The sequence below is a fragment of the Apodemus sylvaticus genome, chromosome 6 (assembly GCF_947179515.1).
Source record: "Apodemus sylvaticus chromosome 6, mApoSyl1.1, whole genome shotgun sequence".
NCBI classification, from domain to species: Eukaryota; Metazoa; Chordata; class Mammalia; order Rodentia; family Muridae; genus Apodemus; species Apodemus sylvaticus.
In genome coordinates this window covers 71,101,489-71,123,193 of record NC_067477.1, presented here as the reverse complement: position 1 = coordinate 71,123,193, position 21,705 = coordinate 71,101,489, and the positions used below count along the sequence as shown (strand labels likewise).

Here is a 21,705-nt window from a genome sequence, read left to right as displayed (position 1 = left end):
GACTCCGTGGGAGTGGCCCGTAAGCCGAAAAGTAACAAAGACCCTCACTGTGAACAAAGATCCAGGCACGCTGTGCACGTGAGATAGTTCTATCCCTTCAGCTCAGCTCAGAGTGCTCTTCAAATAGGACGCTTTCAAAGCGTGTGGAAGACCGTCAGGGACCCATCATTTAGGAACATCTGTTTTGGGGTACACGCCCTTTAGACCTAGTGCACCCCCCGTGTAACTTTGAAACTGGACATCTCCATATATGTCTGTCTGTAGGATAATACTGACAGTGCTAGGACAGTTCTAGGCCCCACCACAGCCCTGCAGGTACCAAGTCCCTGGAAGCTTAAGTCCCTTACGTACAGCAGTTGGTGTCAGCATATAGCTGACACACACTCCCATAAACTCTAACTTGTCTAAGTCACTTTTAGCACCTAAGAGAGTAAATGCCACACGAGCAGTTGTTACTCCTAAGAAGTCATGCAGAAGCCGGGCGATGGTGGTACACAACTTTAATCCTAGCACTTGGGAGGCACAGGCAGGTGGACTTCTGAGTTTGAGGCCAGCCTGGTTAAGAGCACCAACTGCTCTTCCGAAGGTCCTGAGTTTAAATCTCAGCAACCACATGGTGGCTCACAACCATCCGTGATCTGATCCCCTCTTCTGGGGTATCTGAAGACAACTACAGCATACTTACATATAATAAATTAATTAATTAATAAAAAAGTATATATGTTCAGTAAAGCACAGTTTGTTCCAAGTATTTCACAGAGTGCTTAGCTGAAGTAATGAATAGGAATTCATGAATACAGAGAACTGATCACACACCACTTTTTAATTTTATTTAACTGTGTGGTCTGGAGATCAACCCTAGCTCAGGGTGCACACTGTACCTGGAGCTACAGCTCCCAGCTTGCTTAGCACTGGGTAACCTGCGCTTTACTCTACAGCTTGCTAGTGATTAGACATCTACACCGTCGTAGGGTCTGGGGTCATCTTCTCACCCTGTACTCTGTGTTCTTGTTTTCCCTTTCAGAGTGAATTAGATGTATCCTTTTTCTATACATTTTTCCTTGGTATGTGGCAAAAGCACACTCAGGGTATAATCGGGTAAGTGTCTCCCGCTGAAGGATGGCTTGGTGGATCCTGAGCACTAATCTGCAACTCTGCCGAGGCAGCGCCACAGCCAGCAGGCCGCAGAACTTCCCGGCACTCCCCGCTCAAAGACGGTACTTTGTGAGCTTCCTTTTTCCTTTTCTTCAAACAAAGAACTGAGCTGGTGGTGTTTAAAAATAACTGTTCTGGGGCTGGAGAGATGGCTCAGTGGTTAAGAGTAATATATATATAATCAGATCTGTTCAAAATGTATATCCCACAGATGAAGTGCTTGGTTTTCTCAGAGAGAATGAACTTTTAGGCCTCCAGGATAAATTTCCAGAAGCTCCTCAAGAACAGGAGGAGGCATTCTGGGAGATTAGCTGGAGGGTTAAAGACGTTGCCTGACTTATGTTCATTTCCTTTATAGCAGAAAGAGTTCTTTCTCTCTTTTAAATCTAAACTGTGTGTCCTGGGGATGCACCCCAGTGGTAGAACACCTAGCATGTGCTTGGCCCTGGATTCAGACCTAGCACCTTACAACAGAATAAACACACCCAGGGTCCCAGATGGAGGCAGGCACTCCCTAGGCTTTTGGTAAATCTCCAAAATTATAATATGTTGACTTTTAAGATTCTCTGCCGGCAGACTGCTCCTGAGAGGACCTGGCCTTGGCTCTGAACACCCGGTCAGGCAGCTCACAGCTGCCTGTCACTGCGGGCCCAGGGGTTCCAGGGCCGTCTTCTGGACCCCGAATACATGTAGTGCACACAAAGGCCCCGAGACTGGAATGGGGGCACACAGCTCTGATCTCAGCATTCAGGAGGCAAAGTCAAGCAGATCTCTGTGAGTTCCAGAACTGCCTGGTCTACACAGTGAGGTCTAGGCCAGCCATTTCTACACAGTGAGACACAGTACTCAAAAAAGCAAATAAAAGAAAATAAACCCACTCATGTGCACACACATAAAGTAAAACAAAAGGTAAACATTTTATTAAAATATGCATATCATTTGAAAGTGATAAAGACAGCTTTTGAAAACACTTCAATCTTAAATCTAAAATAATTACTATTAACTTATGTACAATATTAGCAGATAACATATATGAGTATAACATGAAGTTCATATATGTATGTGTTATGTGAAGCCACTGCTTGGATTAGTATATCTGTGTCAGCACAGTCTTCTGGAGAAATAGCCATCCTAAGTTCATTTGGAGACGGGTTTTTTAAGTCAGATGCGGAAAAGTGATTGCCCCCTAGTGGTGAGTGACCTAAACCTATGATCTTTTTGGCCTAAGAGAGTCAAGATTAGGCAATGTATGTGACAGCCTGTCTTTTTTTTTTTTTAATATTTATTTTTTTATGTATGTATTTAATGTATGGCAGTGTTCTGTGTGTACGTATCTGCTCATGTGTGTGCTTGGTGCCCTTGGCAGCCAGAAGAGGGCACAGATTCCCCCAGAACTAGAGTTAGAATGATTGTGAACTACCAGGTGGGTGCTGGGAATTGAACCCAGGTCTGCTGGAGGAGCAGCAGTGTTCCTAACCACTGAGCCATCTCTTCAGCCCCGTGGCATTTTATCTTAACTAAGCCATTTAAAGCAATTCAAAAGAAATCTGCTTCTAACTGGACAGAAGAGTAAAAAAGCTGTTTTGAAAATATATTTGAAAGTCACCAGGAAATCGACAAGAGCTAGCAGACACTTGTGGAGTTCAAAAACTCAAGATCCCCTTTGGCCTTCTCACTAACTGCCCACTGTATTGAGCAGGACACACTTATTTATTTTAGAAGGATGATTGGAGCAGAGGAGCTTGGGTACTCTCTCAGCCTGGCCTGGGATGCTGCCATGGTTCCCGGGAGGAAACAGAGTGCCCTGACACCTAAAGAAGGACTTCTTCTAGATCCAGCTTCCACGAGACTGGCCACGAAGCAGCCACATATACACTAGAGTTTCGCTGCTTGTGTTGGAGTAGTTTATGCTGACTAGTGTTTAGTGGAAAGAGATGCAGGTATTTTTGTATTTATAAACTTCTAGAATGATTCAGCTTTCTAGTTTCAACTTATTTTCTACACCGAGACCCACAATTTGTGTTTTTATCTCTCCTTTACGTTGTTGTTGTTGTTGTATTTGTTTGTTGAGATAGGGTTTCTTTATGTAACTCTGGCTGGTCTTGAACTTGCATGGCCTAGAACTGACCAGAAACACCTGCTGGGGTTAAAGGTGTGCACTACCAACCCACACCACGTGGTTCATTTCACCCTTCCATCCAATTTAGTATTTTAGGGGAACTATCCAAAACTCAGCAGATTCAAAACTCTCAAGACTCGCACACAGTTCTCTTTAGCACATCACCTCAGAGAATGCTAAAGCAACAAATCTGCAGCCACGGAGGCCGCACTCCAGCTTCTTTTTGCCTTCCGTGGGGAGGCCAACACTTTGTGCAGCCCACTCTGCAGTGCCACAGAAGCTGCTAGAGCAACTGTCCCAGGAGTGCTCTTCTTAGCCTCAAAGTTTGAAAACAAGTGGCTGCCACATTTGAAACCTGGTTCCCACAACACTCAGGGCCCTCGGTCTCTGAGAAGCCTTTCCTGTCCTGCTCACACAGAGCTGGGTGTGGTAACCAGAGGGCTGTCTGAGCTCAGGACGCTCCCAGGAAGTCCCTTTCCTCTCAGTGCTGTTTCCTAGGGTCCCTCCCAGGCTGGCTGGGATTACACTGTGAGCCACCACCTCCAGCTCTTCTCTTAACCGTGTTCTCTGACGCCCCAAGGTGCCCAGTCCCTCGGCTACCGTCCCTTCCAAAGCCCCTGTCTCGCCCTGCTCACTTTGTCCCTTGCATATTAGTTATTTTAGTCAAAAGTAGTAACAAGTTACACGAAGCAGCAGGAGTTAGGGCTCATTTGTCCCAGTGTTGAGCCGGGGTGTGGTTCACTGGGAGAGCACTGGCCTAGCATTCTTAAAGCTCTGGCTCAGTCCCAGGAAGGCAAGCTAGTAAGAAATACAGACAAACCCACAGCTTACATTCATACTTTAAAAACATTTTTTTTAGATTTATTTGATGTGTTTGTGTTTTTTTCTGTATGTATTTCTGTGTGTCACATCTGTGCCTAACGCCCAAAGGAGTTCAGAAGAAAGTGCCACGTCTCCTGGGACTAGAGTTACAGATGGCTGTGAACTGCTGTGTGGGTGTTCTTAACTGTTGAGCCATCTCTCCAGCTCCCTAGAGGAAGCCATTTTGGTGTCTAGGCTGGGCTGTGCCTTGCAGTTGTTCTGAAATTCCATTTGACCTTGCTTTGTTCCATTCTCTCACTTACTAAAGACGATAAACCCACCATATTATTTAAAAATCCTGTAGGACTGAGTATGGTGGGAAGGCAGAGGGAGAAGGGTCAGGAGTTCAAGGCCATCTTCAACTCCCATGGCAAAGTCAAGGCCAGTCAGACTAGCAGGTCAGATCCCTGCTCAGGAAAATAAAGCATATAAGAAGCATATATTTTAGGAGCTGGAGCTCAGCTCCTTGTGCAGGTCATATCTAGTGTCCTGTTATAGTTTGCCTCCCATAGAAATCTATAATGTTCTTGGGTTTCTACGTTGAGAAACATAGGATTTAGTAAATGTGCAACTTGGAAAGTTGTATGTGGTCTTCAGGGTCAGCCATGTTCAACCCAGGCTGAAGGAAGTTCTTTCCCTGGTTGATTGAGTTAATGGATCACAGTCCAGTTCCTTCTTGCTTCCTCCTGTTCCAAATGTCAGAGCTGAAGTGTTTGCCTGTGTTTATTGCCTTGAGGCCCGGCATATAGGATATTTTTTTGGTCCCTGGCATATGGCCCAAATGCTACTAATCCTGGCTCCACCAGTGTGTACACGTTACTCATAAACCAAATCAAGATATAAACAACAGCTGGATTCCTATTTTAAAGGAGGCATGTGATTTTAGGGAGCCATCGGATTTCAGGTCTTCGCATTGCGATCTGGTCTAGGCTTGCCCATGTAGTGCAGAACTGGGTGATCATTGGATTAGAGCCAGATGCAGATAGCCAGCAGCCATGTGCCCACGGTACATGACCTCACTGACTAACTCGTGTTTCCAGGAGGTTGGGGAAGTCAGGCTTGCCAAAGGACCTTGTCCTTGCAATGGGGGGGGGGGGGGGTGCCAGTGGTTGATATGATTCAACAATAAATTCTGATTCAAATTTCAGAACACTGCAGCTGCTCAAGGGGGACACCCAAACAACAGCTGCTTATTTGCTGAAGAGTTTGATCAGTGAAACAATTTAAACAGATAAAATGAGGTTTCCTGATTCAGAGATAAGGAAAATAAGCTGCTAAAGGCCACTGCTCTCAGTGCCTACGGAGTCCAAGGGTCTGGCTCGTTCAGACAGGGGAGCTGCTTAACTGCTGTCTGTTTCTGAGACAGGCAGTTATCTATCCCAGACAGGTCTCTAGCTTGCTTTGTAGTGGAAATGACCTTGAATTTCCAATCCTCCTGTGCTCACCTGCGAGGGGGGAGATTACAAGGGTGCATTCCTTCACCTTGTTCAGAGGGTGCTGGGATCAAACCCAACATGTCACACATGGGCAAGCACTGCCCACACAGCTGCACCCAGTCCTAGCTTCAACTCTATTTGCCTGACTGGGTTCCCATTTTGTCTCAGCTTGTAAACTCTGGCCACACTGGTTCTGATGAACAGGGCTGAACCTAACTTCATTCCAGTCCTACTTTGGCCTAGGACAAAGCAATCATCTATATAATTGGAAGATATTATTAATAGGTGTATCCGAGCAAAGGTTTTTTTTTTTTTCTGGGTCACTTAGGGACAGTTCCCATCGGCTCCTGAAAAAGTGTATTCTGCTAGAGGGCTATTTGCACAGAACTTAATGAGATGTTAACAGAGTCAGATGGAAACTGAAGTCGTTCACAGGCTGCCCCATTCTCTGTAGTGAGACTTCACTGATCAAGTACAATAGAGACTTCGAATATCAGGAATTGAACAATGTCAGGTAATGATTTGTTTTGCAAATATGCACTAATTACCAACTAACTGGTGTTTCTAATCACCTATTTGTCAAATGGAGTTTTTCCTTTGAAGCAGCTGTTTCTTTTCAAACAGCTCTTTATAAACAGAGTCACAGGTTTAAAATTAAGAAACATCCAACTGGGCTGGAGAGATGGCTCAGTGGTTAAGAGCACTGACTGCTCTTACAAAGATCCTGAGTTCAAATCCCAGCAACCACATGGTGGCTCACAACCATCCAAAGTGAGATCTGACACTCTCTTCTGGGGTGTCGGAAGACAGCTACAGTGCACTCATACATACATAAATAAATCTATTAAAAAATAATTAAAAAAAAAAGAAACATCCAACCATGGCAACCATCTTGCTTGTAGTTGAGCTCGGCTGGAAGGATTCTCGGGGCCTGGCAGTTGGTAGCCCCGCACAGCCGGGCCCTTTTCCACCAGCTCTCCAGTAAGTGCTTCAGCGAGTTATGGGTTCAGAATCTGAAAGAGATTCCATTTGTGAAACTCAGGGCTTGGGGCTTGGGGGAGTTTAGCCTATGCTTCCTTTTTCTTTTCTCTCTGGCCTATTTTTCCTTCTGCCTGGCAGAGAAAACAGCAGCTGCTGTAGGCCAAGAGGGCAGTGGAGCCTGAGAGAAGAGTGGAGAACAGAGCAGTCCAGCCAGCCCGGCTCTGGCTTGCACCTGCCCTGTGACTTTGGCCAGACTTTGGACTGTTCACTTCTGAAGAAAATGAAGTATATATTAAGGCATTCATCACAATGCCTGGAGCCCCGAGCTTCCAACAGGCTTTGCTGCTATGGCTGAATTGTTACTTGTGGTGTTCTAGGGCACGTGAACATTCCGCCCCACTTATGCTGTTCTGGGTTGGATATAGCTCAGTGCTGGACAGTTGCCTAGTGTGCAAGGCCCGGAGTTCCAGCCTAAGCACAAATACATACACTTGTATGTACATTTGTACGTGTACACACACACACACACACACACACACACAAGTACAGGTGCACACACACAATTTAAGTAGCTGTTTCATTTCAATATCTACTTATCCCACTTTCTTAGTCAAGGGGAATATAGATGTGTCCATGTATATAGAGGTAATGTCTACTAAGGATTTAAAAAAAACCAAACTCATGTTTAGGTTTATTTATACCACAAGAGTACCAGGCTAAGCCGTGTTATTATTTATATTTATTAAATTCTCCAACTAATTTCCTTAACGTGACCTAGATAATGTTTAATTTGGATAAAGTCCACATCATTTTGGATGAGATGGTGTTAAATGGCTGCATTGTGGAAACTAACAGAGCAAGAATTCTTGCCCCTCTACTGATTCTTGACAAGATGTCGGAAAGCTGATGAAGGCTGACGGGGGCTTGAGTGATGTGGAGGCCAAGACAGACATCGAAAGCAGCAGCAGCCTTCTGACACCTGCCACTGCTACCTCCCATAGTTCCTAAAGACAAAACAGTTCTTGTGTACAAACAACATTTTTCTCTTAACAGAGATCCCCAATTTTACTTGGTAACTGTAAGCTTGCCTCCCCTTCTGCAGAAACAGCAGGGGTGCAGTGTGAAGACTGCTCGGCAGTTGTCCATCAGCCAATAAACTTCAAATTGACCTGACCATGTGACATTTGAGTGAAGTCCTTTTGCTCGCTACCTCTTTCTTTAAAGCCCCGAGTACTCTCGCCTCACTGTGCTATATATAACCCTAGACACACTACCACTTTTCCTATATTGTATGTGTGTGTGCATGAGCACACACTAGAGGTCAACCTTGGTGCCTTCCACAGTTGCTTCTCCTATATTTTAAATACAGTTGTAATTTATTCTTTGAGAACTTTGTGTGTGCGCAGCGTGTTTGGTCATGTTGAGACAGGGTCCTGCACGGAGCCTAGAGCTCACTGGTTGGGCCAGACTGGCTGGCCAGCGAGCCACAGGGATCGTGTCATCAGCTTCTCAGGGCCGGGACCACAGACACGTGCTGCCCCACTGGACCTTAGGCTCTGGAGATCCGGACTTGGCCTCTCAGGGCTGTACAGTGCCTTTACCACCCAAGCCTTCCCTTCAGCCTTATTTATTTTACAAGGTTCTGTGTAGTGCCCCCAGCTTGGGGTGTACAGAGGGATGGCCTTGGGATTTCTGGGCCTCCCTGAGCTGTGCAGCAAAATTCTGTCTCAAACAAACACACACAGAGAAGTTTATTCTAATACACACCTAGGAAATTGTTTTATTTGCCAGGTTCTGGAAGTATCTGATACCCATTTTAAGGCTTTTTAGCAATTATGATGGCAACATGTCATTAACTTCACGGTGCTGTGAAATAATTGTTAAACATTACAAGAACTCTGACAGCTATTATGATGCCACATTTTACTAATCTTGTTACATGTCTTAGTCAGGGTTTCTATTCCTGCACAAACATCATGACCAAGAAGCAAGTTGGGGAGGAAAGGGTTTATTGAGCTTACACTTCCACGTTGCAGTTCATCACTAAAGGAAGTCAGGACTGGAACTCAAGCAGATCAGGAAGCAGGAGCTGATGCAGAGGCCATGGAGGGATGTTTCTTACTGGCTTGCTTCCCCTGGCTTGCTCAGCCTGCTCTCTTATAGAACCCAAGAGCACCAGCCCAAAGGTGGTACCACCCACAAGGGGTCCTCCCAACTTGATCACTAATTGAGAAAATGCCCCACAGCTGGATCTCATGGAGGCACTTCCCCAACTGAAGCTCCTTTCTCTGTGATAACTCCAGCCTGTGTCAAGTTGACACACAAAACTAGCCAGTACAGTCTCAGTGCAGCCAAGGATTGCCCTAAGATTCTTATGTAGCTGAGGATGGCCTAGAACTTCAAATCCTCACGCCTCCACCTCCCAAGACCCGGGATCACAGATGATCACATCTGGCTGTGCCATATTCCAAGCAGTCTTCCTACTAAGATCATTAGTAAAACTTACTTTAGTTCCAAGAAATAGAACAAGACAATTTCATCAGGCTGGTGCAAAATAAGCACTGTCCTTCCTCTTATTCTATAAAAGTTTTGTCTTTAACACACAAGGTATTTTATAAAAATTGGGAACACTTGACAAACGTCTGTGTCGTCTTTGCGTCTTTGCACAGGCCCATGCTTAAGCTCCGTATCGTTCCAATTTTACTACAGAGCTGTTGATGCACATGGGAGCCATGCCTGACCCCCCCTCGCCCCCCTTCAGTGTTTTAGAAACAAACAGTACTGAGAAGGACCCCTGCTCTGCTCCCTGCGTACCCCCAAAACCTTCTGCCACTGAGACAACAGTACACTGCGCTGTCTTACCATGAGCATGTATGTGCACACTGGTGTGAGGGGGCTATACACTGGGGGAAGCACAACTCTGTGGACGCTATGCAGGCCTCTGAGAATTCCTCCACCTGGATCAGTCCTCTGAGGGGCATGCACTGTGCTGCTCTCCGGTAAGGATGGAGAGAGGAGACAGGTCTTTTTCTACATTCTATACAGATTTTAGAGTTTTAATCTATAGAGACCAGAAAACTAGTCATTTCAGACTCTAAAAGCCAATGTGGATTGTTCTGCACTCACTTGGAAAGGCACAGGGAGGCTTCTGGCCCGTGGGAACAATGCACACTGCATGTACTAAGTCCTCAGGATTTGGGGAAAGCCCCATCTACATCAGAGACCCTCAGATGTCTTGGGGAGACGCAGCAGCAGGGAAGCACTGTCCTAGTTAGCAGACACTTATTCAGCAGCCTGTGGAGGTAACTGCAGAAACTGGTACACCACAAGTAGCTAGGGAGTGGACAAAATTAATTTTCGGGTCACACTAAAATAGTAGATGAATTATATCTTGGCACAGATTCTAGTACCTTTAGAGAATATCAAAGTTTAAAAAAAAAATATTAAGTAGATACCATAGCCAAATACACTGAAGAGCTTGAGAGACCCTGGTGTGTCTGACAACACCTGACTCAGTGTGATTCGGCTGTTGATTACGTGCTGTGCGACCACCTCACTCCAGCTCAGTGCCTGCAATAACTTTTAAACTGCTCTAAAAATCACAACATCTCCCACTGTAGCAACTGGCTAGACTAGGCCCCAACAAACTGACTCAAACAGCAGGGGTTGAATATTCTATGGTATGTGAGCTAGAGAATCTTGGCTATCTTCCCCACTTGACAGTGCCGTGCAAAAGCAACCACACATGGTCCATACGTGAAAGAATATGACTGTTCTAATCAGACTGTGGACATTCCAGGGCTGGGGTGTCGGCAGGATGTTTGTCCAGCATTCGTGAGGTCCAGGGTCTGAGCCTAGTGAGGCATAAAGCAGGCATGGCGGTACATGTGTGAGGCCAGCACACGGTGGGGAGCCAGAGGCAGAAGAGCCGAAGGCCAACATCCTACTTTGTCACATGGAGTTTGGGGCCAGCCTAGGTCAGAGATCTTAGAAAAAATTTTTTTCATGTCATAAAATACTTACTACCTTTACTCATATTTTTTTTAACAGTCTAAAAACCTGGGGTCCTGAATAAATGCACTTGTCATAACGTCTAGTGATCGGAATTCGAGTCCCATCACCTCCATGGCTGGAGAGCAGCTCCTTTTTCTCTTCCTGAGGCAGAATTTCACTGGCTGCCCTGGATGGCCCTCACAGAGAACCATGTGTGGGGACTAACAGTGTGCACCGCCACGCCCAGCTGGAGGAAGCCAACACGGACAAGCTGTACCTCCACCCTAGGGCAGGGGCATACCACTATCCACCGAGCCCACACCAGTGTTTACAAACAAGATAAACTATTTCAACATCACAGGCACCTCACAGTCAACAAGAACAGATACCACCCACCACCCAGCAGCCTTCACAAAAGCTCACCACACAGGAGGTTGTCCTCTTGCTTAGAAATTTAAATAATGGCGATCTTGTACACATAAAGTGAGTTTCAATTCCAGTCCGGAGCCTTAGTTGTGTAGCTATGACTTCACTGAGAAGTTAAAACAATAACAAAAACCCTTTATTTTTCTGATTGAAACAGTTGATGCTGAGATGCTGCTGTTACGTCTTAACTTTCAGTCACAGTCAAACAAAAAACCTGGCTCTGGCTCCACAGACAAAACACTGGTTCTATGTCCAAGGATTCACCAGAGAACACGTTCACAATATTTGGAAAACTGCCTGTATTAGAAGCCCACAGGTGTTTCCTTAGTATTTACTCAGTGTTGGGTATAGGAACAGAATGATTCCAAGCCTTCAAGATGGAGCAGGACATATGGACATATGCAGACACTATGGCATTTATTAAAAATTGCCTACAGCCAATCCTCCGAGGATCCGGATACACAAATGAGTCTGGGCTGTGTCTTATGGTAAGTAGTGTATCTGGTACCTCAGATATGCTCCAGATGTGTTTTAAAAGCTGCTGTGGGAAGCTGGAGACATGGCCCAGTGGTTAAGAGCACTGCTTGCTCTTCTGAAGGACCCAGGTCAATTTCCAGCGCCTACAAAGTGGCTCCCAACCATCTGTAACACCAGTCTCGGGTATCCTATGCCCTCTTCTGGCCTCCACAGGTATCGCACTTGAGGTACAATCAAGTTATGCTTGCATAATCTTAAGGTTGTGCAAGCAACACCACACACACACAAAATAAAAAATAAAGGTTGTTCTTGTTTTATTGCTAAAGCCACTGTGGTAACTACTGAGTATGGGAATTAGGAATACGCTCCTTTCTTTAAAACCAGAAAATAGTTACAGAATATATGAAGCCATTCTTGATCCCACACCTCATCCTCCCTGAAGATGGTGCTAAATAGTAGACCTGCTGTTTAAAAGGGTTAACACTCCCTGGGTGTGGTAGCTCGTGCCTGTAGCCTGGCATTCAGGAGGCACAGGCAAGAACAACACCAATTCTGAGGCTAGCCTGGGTTACACTGGGAGTGCTAGACCAGCCTGGGCTGGGAGTGCTAGACCAGCCTGGGCTACACTGGGAGTGCTAGACCAGCCTGGGCTACACTGGGAGTGCTAGACCAGCCTGGGCTACACTGGGAGTGCTAGACCAGCCTGGGCTACACTGGGAGTGCTAGACCAGCCTGGGCTACACTGGGAGTGCTAGACCAGCCTGGGTTACACTGGGAGTGCTAGACCAGCCTGGGCTACACTGGGAGTGCTAGACCAGCCTGGGCTACACTGGGAGTGCTAGACCAGCCTGGGCTACACTGGGAGTGCTAGACCAGCCTGGGTTACACTGGGAGTGCTAGACCAGCCTGGGCTACACTGGGAGTGCTAGACCAGCCTGGGCTACACTGGGAGTGCTAGACCAGCCTGGGCTCTAGAGTTGTCTCAAAATAGAATTTAAAATTAAATAAGTGTTCATCTCCAGCTGAAGGTTACGTTATAATCAAACATGGCAGGTATTTCTTATATTTCTCCAGTTTTACCAAGTATCTTTCCTGTGGAAAAGTCCATTTCTTCTTGTATTTTCATAAAACTGAGGAAAAGTGGACAGAGCTTCACCTCTCGTCTCATCCCCAGCTCTGAGCACAGCACCCACGACACCTTCCCTCATCCCCATGTCCTGTAGATTCCACAGATCTTCCCCTTCTAGCCTCCCCCCCCCCAGCTTTGTCCCAGCTCCAGTTCCAGCCGCCACCCTTCCTACTAAGCAGTGCCTCCTTCTGTTCACCCAGGCCCAACCCCCACCCCAGTGTCATCCCAGCTCTGTCTCCATTTCCTCTCTGACCCCATGCCCAAGAGATCACAAATATCTTCTCCAACTTTCCTCCTCTCACCCCAACTCTTCCTTATTCCAGCCTCCAACATCAATAGGAACATACCAGCTAAGCGGGCCAGGGAAACAAATCCACAACAAATCTACCACCAGGCAGCACACAACCATTACACTCTCTTAAAATCCAGGGAGGAAACAGAGACCAAGGAACAAAACACTAGCCCAGCAGAGACCAAACCAGATAACAGGACCTAGATCTGTAATCATCCCAATCCCAGATCCCAGATGCCACCGTAAAAACACAGTAGCATCCAGGACAGTATGTCCCCACTGGAGCCCAGATATCCCACCACAGCACTCTGAATATTCCAATATATATGAAGCATAAGAAAAAGACCTTAACAGTTTTTATAAATATACTAGCAGCCCTTAAAGAGGAAATGAATAAATCCCTTCAAGAAATCTAGAAAAATGCAAACAATTGGAGGAAATGAATAAACCCCTTGAAGAAATCCAGGAAAACAAATGAGCAGTATAAGAAAATGAATGAAACTGTCTAAGACCTGAAGATAGAAGTAGAATCGATAAGGAAAACCCAAACTGAGGGAATTCTGGAATTGAGAAATGGGGAATTCACATTGAAACTACAGAAACAAGCTTCACTAACAGAATACAAGAGTCACAAGAATCTCAGGTCCTGAAGACAGGGTAGAAAAGGGGGTTATATCAAAGAAAATGTTAAGTCTAAAAGCACTCTCATTGCAAAAAACAAAACAACAACAACAAAACCCTCTTCTTGCCAGGTGGCGGTGCAGTCCTTTATTTAATCCCAGCAAATGGGAGGCAGAGGCAAGCGGATCTCTGTGATTATGAGGCTAGACTGCTCTAAAGATCAAGTTCTAGAACACCCAGGGCAACAGGGAGAAGAAACTCTTGTTTCAAAACAAAAAACAAACAAACAACAAAAAAAAAAAAATCAAAAAGGTCTTCCAACCAAAGCTCAGGGCCAGATGGGTTTAGCACCAGACTTTCAAAGAAAAGTTAACACCAAATAGAAAGAGAAAGAACACTTCCTCTGAAAAATCAAATAATCCAATTAAAAAAAAATGGGGTACAGATCTAAACAGAGACTTGTCAACAGAGGAATCACAAACAGCCAAGAAGCTTTTAAAGAAATGTTCAACATTCTCAGCTATCCGGAAATGCAAAATCAAAACAACTCTCGGATTTCATGTTATCAACCTATCAGAATGGCTGAGATCAAAAACACAAGAGCAGGCAGGGCTGGAGAGTGCTTAGCAGTGAAGAGCACTGGCTGCTCCTCCAGAGGTCCTGAGTTCAAATCCCAGCAACCACATGGTGGCTCACAACCATCTGCAATGGGATCTGATGCCCTCTTCTGGTGTGTCTAAGACAGCAACAGTGTACTCATATACATTAAATACACCTTAATAAAAAAAAAAAAAAAAAAAAAAGACTACCCACCAGAATGACAGCTCATGACAGCAAGGATGTGGAGCAAGGGGCACACTCCTCCATTACTGGTGGGTGTGGAAACTTGGACAGCTACTATGGAAATCAGAATGGCAGTTCCTCAGAATCAATCTAACTAAGATCTAGCCATACCATACTGCTCCTGGGCATATACCCAAAGGACACTTTATCCTACCACAGGATACTTTCTCAACCATGTTCATTTTGCTTAAACAGCCAGAAACTGGAAACAACCTATATGGCCTTCATTAGAGGAATGGATAATGACAATGTGGTATATCTATCCACTGTACCACATGGAATAGTACTCAGCTGTTTAAAGGGGGGGGGAAAGGACATCATGAGATTTGCCGGCAAAAGGATGGAACTAGAAAAGAATCATCCAGAGTGAGGTAACCAGTCCCAGAAAGAGAAATAAGGGATATATTTGCTTATATGTGGATACCAGCCACTAAATAAATGATAACTAAGCTATACTCGGTAGGCTCGGAGAAATTAGGCGTAACGGAAGGGAAGAGAGTTTATGGCTGGACTGGGGCCATGAAACTCGTAAGAACTCATGGGGACTGAAGCAGCCGCTACAGGTCTGCATCCCGGCCTCTGCATACAGATCCTAGCTTTCAGTTTAGGGTTTTTATAGGACTTGTGTTAGTGAGTGGGTCTCTGATTCTCATGCCTTCTCTTGGGGCTCATTTCCTCCTGTTGGGCTGTCTCATCCAACTTTAATGTGATAATTTTTGTTTTCTCTTATTATATTTTGTTTTCAAAACAGAGAATTTATGTTACTGTGAAGAGTTAAAAAAAAAGCATCTGGTTAAGCTCTTAGGTCTGATGGCTGTAGTAAAGTAGCAGCACGACACAGTTTCCTACGCTGCAAACATTTTAATGATTATTGTTGAGCATACATTTCAGAAATTTACTTCAAACTGCAACAAGTTAAATAAATGTTTATAATATACAAAGAAAATACAACCAAACACAAAAGTTGCTGTGAGTGTGCCTTGCACCTAGACCAGTGTTTGCCCCTCCCTTAATATAACTTTATTTTTGAGCCGCACAAACACACTTTAGAATTTCATCTTTATAGAATGGTATTTATGAAAAAAAAATACTCCCACCTTAAAGAAACGACAAAGGTGTGCATGATTATATGCCAAAGAAACAGAGAGCACGGACACTCTGGGAGTGCAGGTGTCATTAAAGAGGGACAGGAAAGGCTGGAGATGCTCATAACACTCTATGTTTTAAGGAAGCTGTATTTTTGACCAAGTAGCTAAAAAAGCCAGCAAAACGGGGGTCAGTGATGGCAACTGTAGTGTATGAAGTATGAAACGATGACAAACTCGATACAAACACGGTTACATTTACAGTGAGCACTGAAGATCGGAGAGGCTGCTCTGTGGAACAGTTAGGTAGAACCACCTTTTCCAGTCACGTGAGCCCTTGTAAAGCAACACAGTGTCCCGTGCTGGACACCTGCTGGCTGGGTCGTTAAAGGGTTTGTTTTGTCATTAGCAGCTAAGGAACTTATTCCACGTGTTCTCAAAGCCTTAATGGTGGAAACAAGGCAAGTGGAGAATCACACACGTCTCTGCAAACAAACCAAGAGGCTTCACCCAGACTCTGTCTCTCTTCTGCGTCTCAAAACTCAATTGAGATGAAAGCCTTTCTCCATTGTAGCAGCTAGCAAGCGCTCTCTCATGATCTCCTCAGAAGAATACTCAGGTAACTTAAGATAGTGGACACACGTGTTGACCGATGGGTAGCTTGCATCAGTAGCATCGACCTACAGTGAGAGCGAGAAAACACAGCAGCATGAGTTTATCGTTTATAATGCCTCTTAATCACAACGTAATTAAGTTCTCATCGGATTCTCCACTAGCTAGTTGGTACCTTTCGTACAACTGTGAGCCTGGGGTGCAGGTTAGCCAGTCCGCCTGGGGGCAGAGTTGAACAGCCAGTGGTAAACTGCAGGAACGCTTTCCTTTCGTCTGATGACATGCCGCATAAAACCCTCACAAACCTGAGGAAGCCGGGACTGAAAGAACAGAATTACAGCTATGTTGATTTGACCATGGACTGTAGGGAAAACAACACGGTGACGACGACTGCTACCTGTTAAGTCAACAGTGACCTCTAAAACAACATATGCAGGCCGGAAGAACCAGCCTGTCTACAAACTGCTGAGTTAGGTAAGAAATGGGCTGACACAGCTACCTAAAGCCTCAAAGGCTGTCTCACGCACAGAGTAAGAACACAAACAGTGAGGACAGTAAACTCACAACAAGCTCAAATTCAGAGTTGAAGATAAACTTAATAGACATATTTATAATTAACAGAGAAGCTAAATTTATCAGAGTATATTTCCTCTACTTTCTTCTCTCTCCCTCCCTCTCTCTCTCTCCCCCTTCTCCTCCTCCTCCTCTTTTCTTTGGTTTTTGAGACAGGGTTTCTCTGTGTAGCCCTGGCTGTCCTGGAACTCACTTTGTAGACCAGGCTGGCCTCAAACTCAGAAATCCGCCTGCCTCTGCCTCCCAAGTGCTGGGATTACAGGCGTGCGCCACCACTGCTCTATTTTCATCAGTCAAATCTTGTAACACCTTTTACTAAAGTAAAATGAAATACTACCTATCAATGAAATACCCCTACTACTATATGTCACAACACAGATGAATTTTATAATCATACTGTTAAACATCCAGACCAGAGAGAGTATATAGAAGACTGCATGATTTCACTTTTTAAAATTCAAAACCAAGAAAATGAATCAATGGCTGTTTTAATTACTAGAAAAGAATATAATACGATTAGGACCTTCTACAATTGTGTCTTATTCTGGCATCTATTACCCAGGTATGACCACTTTGTGAGAATTCCTGAAGTTGGATAAACAATCTGGTGCTTCTCAGTTACACTTTAGTAAAAACATCTGTGCAATATTGCCTAAGGATTTACAATTTGGCCAATTTAAGAGCTAATGATTAAATTGGAATGTCCCCAGCCTCCTCACGGTACGATCTCACAGTCCCAAGGCTTGCCTGCCGAGGATAAATGTAGTTACTAAGTCAGAGTTCTTTAGAAAATCTGTCAGTTGAGTTTTGAATATGAAAAAGTCTGTACCTTAGAAATTATCAATACATACCTGTCACGTGTATAGCCAAGCTTAGGTTCAGTGTAATTGATAATGTCCTCTGCTGCCCAGGATGGTGACTGATTTCCACAAAGAATCATCTGAACTTCCTCATGGCTGAAGGAACTTAATTTCTCCATTGGAAAAACTTTATTAAACCCATCTACATTACATATACACCAAAAAAAAAAAAAAAAAAAAAAGCACAAACTCAGTTCCTAGGTTATGATTCCAAAACTTACAAATGCTTTGAGGAGAAAGACAGGCCCTGGGATCAGTCTCTAGTGCCCCACCCCTCAAAACAAACACAAAGAAAACTAATTCTTCATATCACAAATGTGAGCAGAACGAACATTTTGTCACTACAGTCAATTGACAAAGTCTCATGCCTTTTTTTTGGATTTGTTTTTTTCCGAGACAGGGTTTCTCTGTATAGCCCTGGCTGTCCTGGAACTCACTCTGTAGACCAGGCTGGCCTTGAACTCAGAAATTCACCTGCCTTGCCTCCCAGAGTGCAGGGATTACAGGCGTGCGCCACCACTGCCCGATGACAAAGTCTCATTTATAATAACTATCAGTCTGACCTCTCCACTCTCTGTGGAGCACAGCAGCAAGGTTGAGTTCATGCTTTCAAGCAGCTTACAGTATAACTCACCTTCACTGTGTTATACAGTATGTGGATAAATTTATATGCATTTACAAATGACCAATGAGCATGAGAAGGCTCTGCTCCTCCAGGGAAATAAGAGTAAAGAATGTAGCTAGTGTTTAATCCTGTCCTGACTACTCTGCTGGACCAGAACCTAGGGGCAAATTCGATGACACTCAGCAGTGTTGCTGTTAATGTCAAAGTAGAAGGAATGAACTGTCCTTTAAAATTACCTCGAAAAGCTTCCATCTGTTTCTGAATACCCGTATGCATACAAAAATCAAACATCAAATCCACATATTCTTCTGCATTATCCATTGTTATCATCTGCAAAGCAAAGTTTGCCAGTGTTAGCGCTTTGCTAAGAGGATTTTTCAGAGCTTAGTGACTGTGCTAAGAGCAAAATCTTTACCTCATCTTCCCCACTTGGCTTGAGATCCACAGCTGTGAAACCATATATTCTTGAAGATGGGCAAAACTGGAAATTTAAACTGAAAGTTCAAAAAGATCTGATTACTCTTCAGCAGCTGTCAGTGTTTATAAGAGTGCTGCCCACGCCCCAAATGCTCCGTGCTCACCATCAGAAGCCTGCACAGCAGCTCAGGAGCCTCAGGCCTGCCTAGGCTGCCTTGTCTACCTATCTGAAATGCTGGGGATCAAACCCAGGGCCGTGTATGAGAGTTAAGAGCAAAAACCTTGCGCATAAAACTATTAAGATAACTGCTTGCCTGCTTGCAAACTTTTGGGCATTGCTAAGACTACATAAAAACACAGTTTGACATGAATCACTTTTTCTTTAAGGAAAAAAGTTATTCAACTGAAGATTTCCATAATGACTTATTATAGAAGAATGTTTATAAGGCTTTTCTCCCTGAGAAGAAACTATTGTTTCATTAGTCACAATGCATACAAAGTGTATATAGATGTGAAAAACAAAATCCTTTAACATATAGTGATCTAATACTTTTTGGTTTTTGGATAGCATGTCATTATGTGCCCTGGGGGCTAGCCTGGAACTCAGTGTGCAGATCACAGGATGTGCTGAGCTCACAGAGACCTCCCTGTCTCAGTCCCCAGTTCTCAGTCTAAAGGCACACACCACCACAGCTGGCAGTTACCTAAACACTTAATGATGGAGGCACAGTCTTAGGCAACTCTTCTGTTGTACAAACTGTACTTAAACAAATAGAGATGAAATATTTCACTACACAGCCAGACTCTATGACAAGGCATATCACTGCTTGGCTTCAAACTTGTGCAGCACGTTACCTTGCTGACTACCGTAGGCAAGTGTATTACAAAGGTCAAGGTCCCTGATTAAAATCAGGCAAACTGGCTTGAGAGAGCACTGTCCACTTTTCCAGAAGCCCTGAGTTCATTTCCCAACAACCACATGGTAGCTCACAACCATCTATACTGAGATCTGATGCCCTCTCCTGGCATGCAAGTGTGCATACACATAGAGTACTCATATACATGAGATAAACAAATTTTCAAAAAAAAAGATAAACATAGGAAAGTTAGGATGAAGAGATGAAGTGACAGAATTTTAAGTCCATGTTAATTGGATGGTAGCAACCTTGTTTACATGGTCCATCTATGGTTGAAACACTCATGTAGCATATGAATGCATGACCAAACACTATTTCTTACAATTACTAGTAAACATTAAAAGGGATATATGGAAGTACTTGAAGGTATAACGATTTTATATATATACAGGGAAGAAATTTATCAATAGCTGTAGTATTGAAGTTAGCTGATACAGCCAATAAAGGTTTTTATGCCAATCCTTTCTGACCTTTGCATGGTACGTTCTGCATATTAACTGAAAGTTGTGCAATATTGGCTTTGAACTTTTGTATACAACACACAATTTTATCATATTTGAAAAATCAGATAATCCTTCAAAAATATGATTAATGTTTTTGTTGTTTTTAAGCAATGTCTCCCCCTCCCCCCCATTTTTCGAGACAGGGTTTCTCTGTGTAGCCCTGGCTGTCCTGGAACTTACTCTGTAGACCAGGCTGGCCTCAAACTCAAGAAATTCGCCTGCCTCTGCCTCCCAAGTGCTGGGATTAAAAGTATGCGCCACCACTGCCTGTTAAGCAATATCTTATGTATCCCAGGCTGATCTCAAACTTTCTACATAGCCAAGGGTAACCTTGAACTTCTGATTCTCCTGCCTATACCTTCCCAGCACGGGGATTGTAGGCACATGCCGCCGTGCCAGGGTCTAGGCAGTGTTGGAGGCCCAACCCAGGGCTTTATGGACACTAGGCAACTGCCACACACACCTGACACTGTACTATCATTATAATAACAATAAATCAAAGGTTCAAACAGACAACAGCATTTTCTATAGTATATCACTGCTGTAGACTTTACTGACAGATTACAGATCCACAGAGGAACGGAAACCTTTAACTTTTCCCATTTGTTAGGTTGAAGAATGTATACAAAAATCTTACCCTAAGTCCTCTATGCTAAGTGGAGGTCCAGAACCTGATGGATTCTTGAGCACGAGTTCCTGTAACTTTGTGTTCTTCTCATCTTCAGAAAGACTTTTATTGCCTAAAATCTGGCGCCTCTTAATAGCAAGGTCTTTAATTTCTTTTAAAAATCTGGCTCTGTGAGGATTTACTAGTTCAAAATCTTCCCAAGTTAAAATTCCATTAAACCAGGCTGGGGGTTTGGGCTTAGGGGGATCAAGGATAAATTCTGACTTTGAATCCTCTTCAAAGCTTCCTACTGAGAGGGAGTCATGACCTTCTTCTGTAGAAGCTTCAGACTGACTTTCAGTACAGTGCAAGTCTCTGTCGCTTCGGGACTCATAGATCAGTTTGCTCATATTGCTTTTAATGTCGCCCATGCACATAAGCTTAAAGAAAGGCTTAGAGATAGGCAAGTCCACCAATCTATTGTCCTGAATGCATTTGGCTAAGAAAATCCCAAGGAAATGGAAGAGCTTCGTGACTCGTTCAAGCTCATCGCTGTCCTGTGGAAACGGCGCTGTGAACAGTCCACATGAGCGCTGCACATAGTATCCAGGAGGCTTCAACCCACCTCCCAGATCAACCTTTACAAAGAGAAAATGACAAATCAATAAATGCCTAAATAAATAAAATAGAAACCAAACCTTCCATTGCCATAAAAAAGAATCACAAACAAAACATCTTTTCAAATTTAGTCATCCGCAGATGCATGCATATTAATTAATTTGGCAACCAAATTTAATCCTTTAGAACTTTTAATGGCACTAAGATTATTTAGTAATAAAAACAGAGGCCAGCCTGGGCAAAATAGTAATACCCTGTCCCACAAAAACAATAACTAGCTGCCAACTGTCTAGCTGGGTAATAGCCATCAATCACCCGAGTTCAGCATCTGCGACCCGTGCAGCAGAGAACACGCTTCCCACACGTTGCTTTTCACATGCAGCATGGCATGAGTGGTACATACATGCACTTGTCCACACATATGTAACAAAAAGTTTAAAATTGAATAAAAAATGTTTAAATAAAAAAAAAAAAGCTGGCTGGCAAGATGACTCGGTTGGTAAAGCACTCACCACTGGCCAATAGGAATCTACATACACTAGGAGAGAACGACTT

At 44.0% G+C, this 21,705-nt stretch overlaps 2 protein-coding genes across 5 annotated transcripts in view; one reads left to right on the top strand and one right to left on the bottom strand.

Annotated features, from left to right (window-relative positions):
* Window positions 1–7,725, top strand: part of Ap4s1 (adaptor related protein complex 4 subunit sigma 1) — a 39,117-nt gene extending 31,392 nt beyond the window's left edge. For all 4 annotated transcript variants that reach the window (XM_052185885.1, XM_052185883.1, XM_052185881.1 and 1 more), the window contains 2 exons: window positions 1,025–1,036; window positions 7,331–7,725. In XM_052185885.1, the coding sequence (XP_052041845.1) occupies window positions 1,025–1,036; window positions 7,331–7,459 (141 nt within the window). In that variant the 3' untranslated portion in view covers window positions 7,460–7,725. The remainder of the gene's footprint in view (window positions 1–1,024; window positions 1,037–7,330) is intronic.
* Window positions 7,726–15,174: 7,449 nt separating this feature from the next.
* Hectd1 (HECT domain E3 ubiquitin protein ligase 1) overlaps window positions 15,175–21,705 on the bottom strand; it is a 92,582-nt gene continuing 86,051 nt past the window's right edge. The window contains exons 38-43 of the mRNA XM_052185887.1: window positions 20,563–21,170; window positions 18,504–18,582; window positions 18,325–18,418; window positions 17,455–17,605; window positions 16,206–16,350; window positions 15,175–16,098 (exon numbers count right to left, since the gene is read on the bottom strand). Coding sequence (XP_052041847.1) covers window positions 15,961–16,098; window positions 16,206–16,350; window positions 17,455–17,605; window positions 18,325–18,418; window positions 18,504–18,582; window positions 20,563–21,170 — 1,215 coding nt within the window. The 3' untranslated portion in view covers window positions 15,175–15,960. The remainder of the gene's footprint in view (window positions 16,099–16,205; window positions 16,351–17,454; window positions 17,606–18,324; window positions 18,419–18,503; window positions 18,583–20,562; window positions 21,171–21,705) is intronic.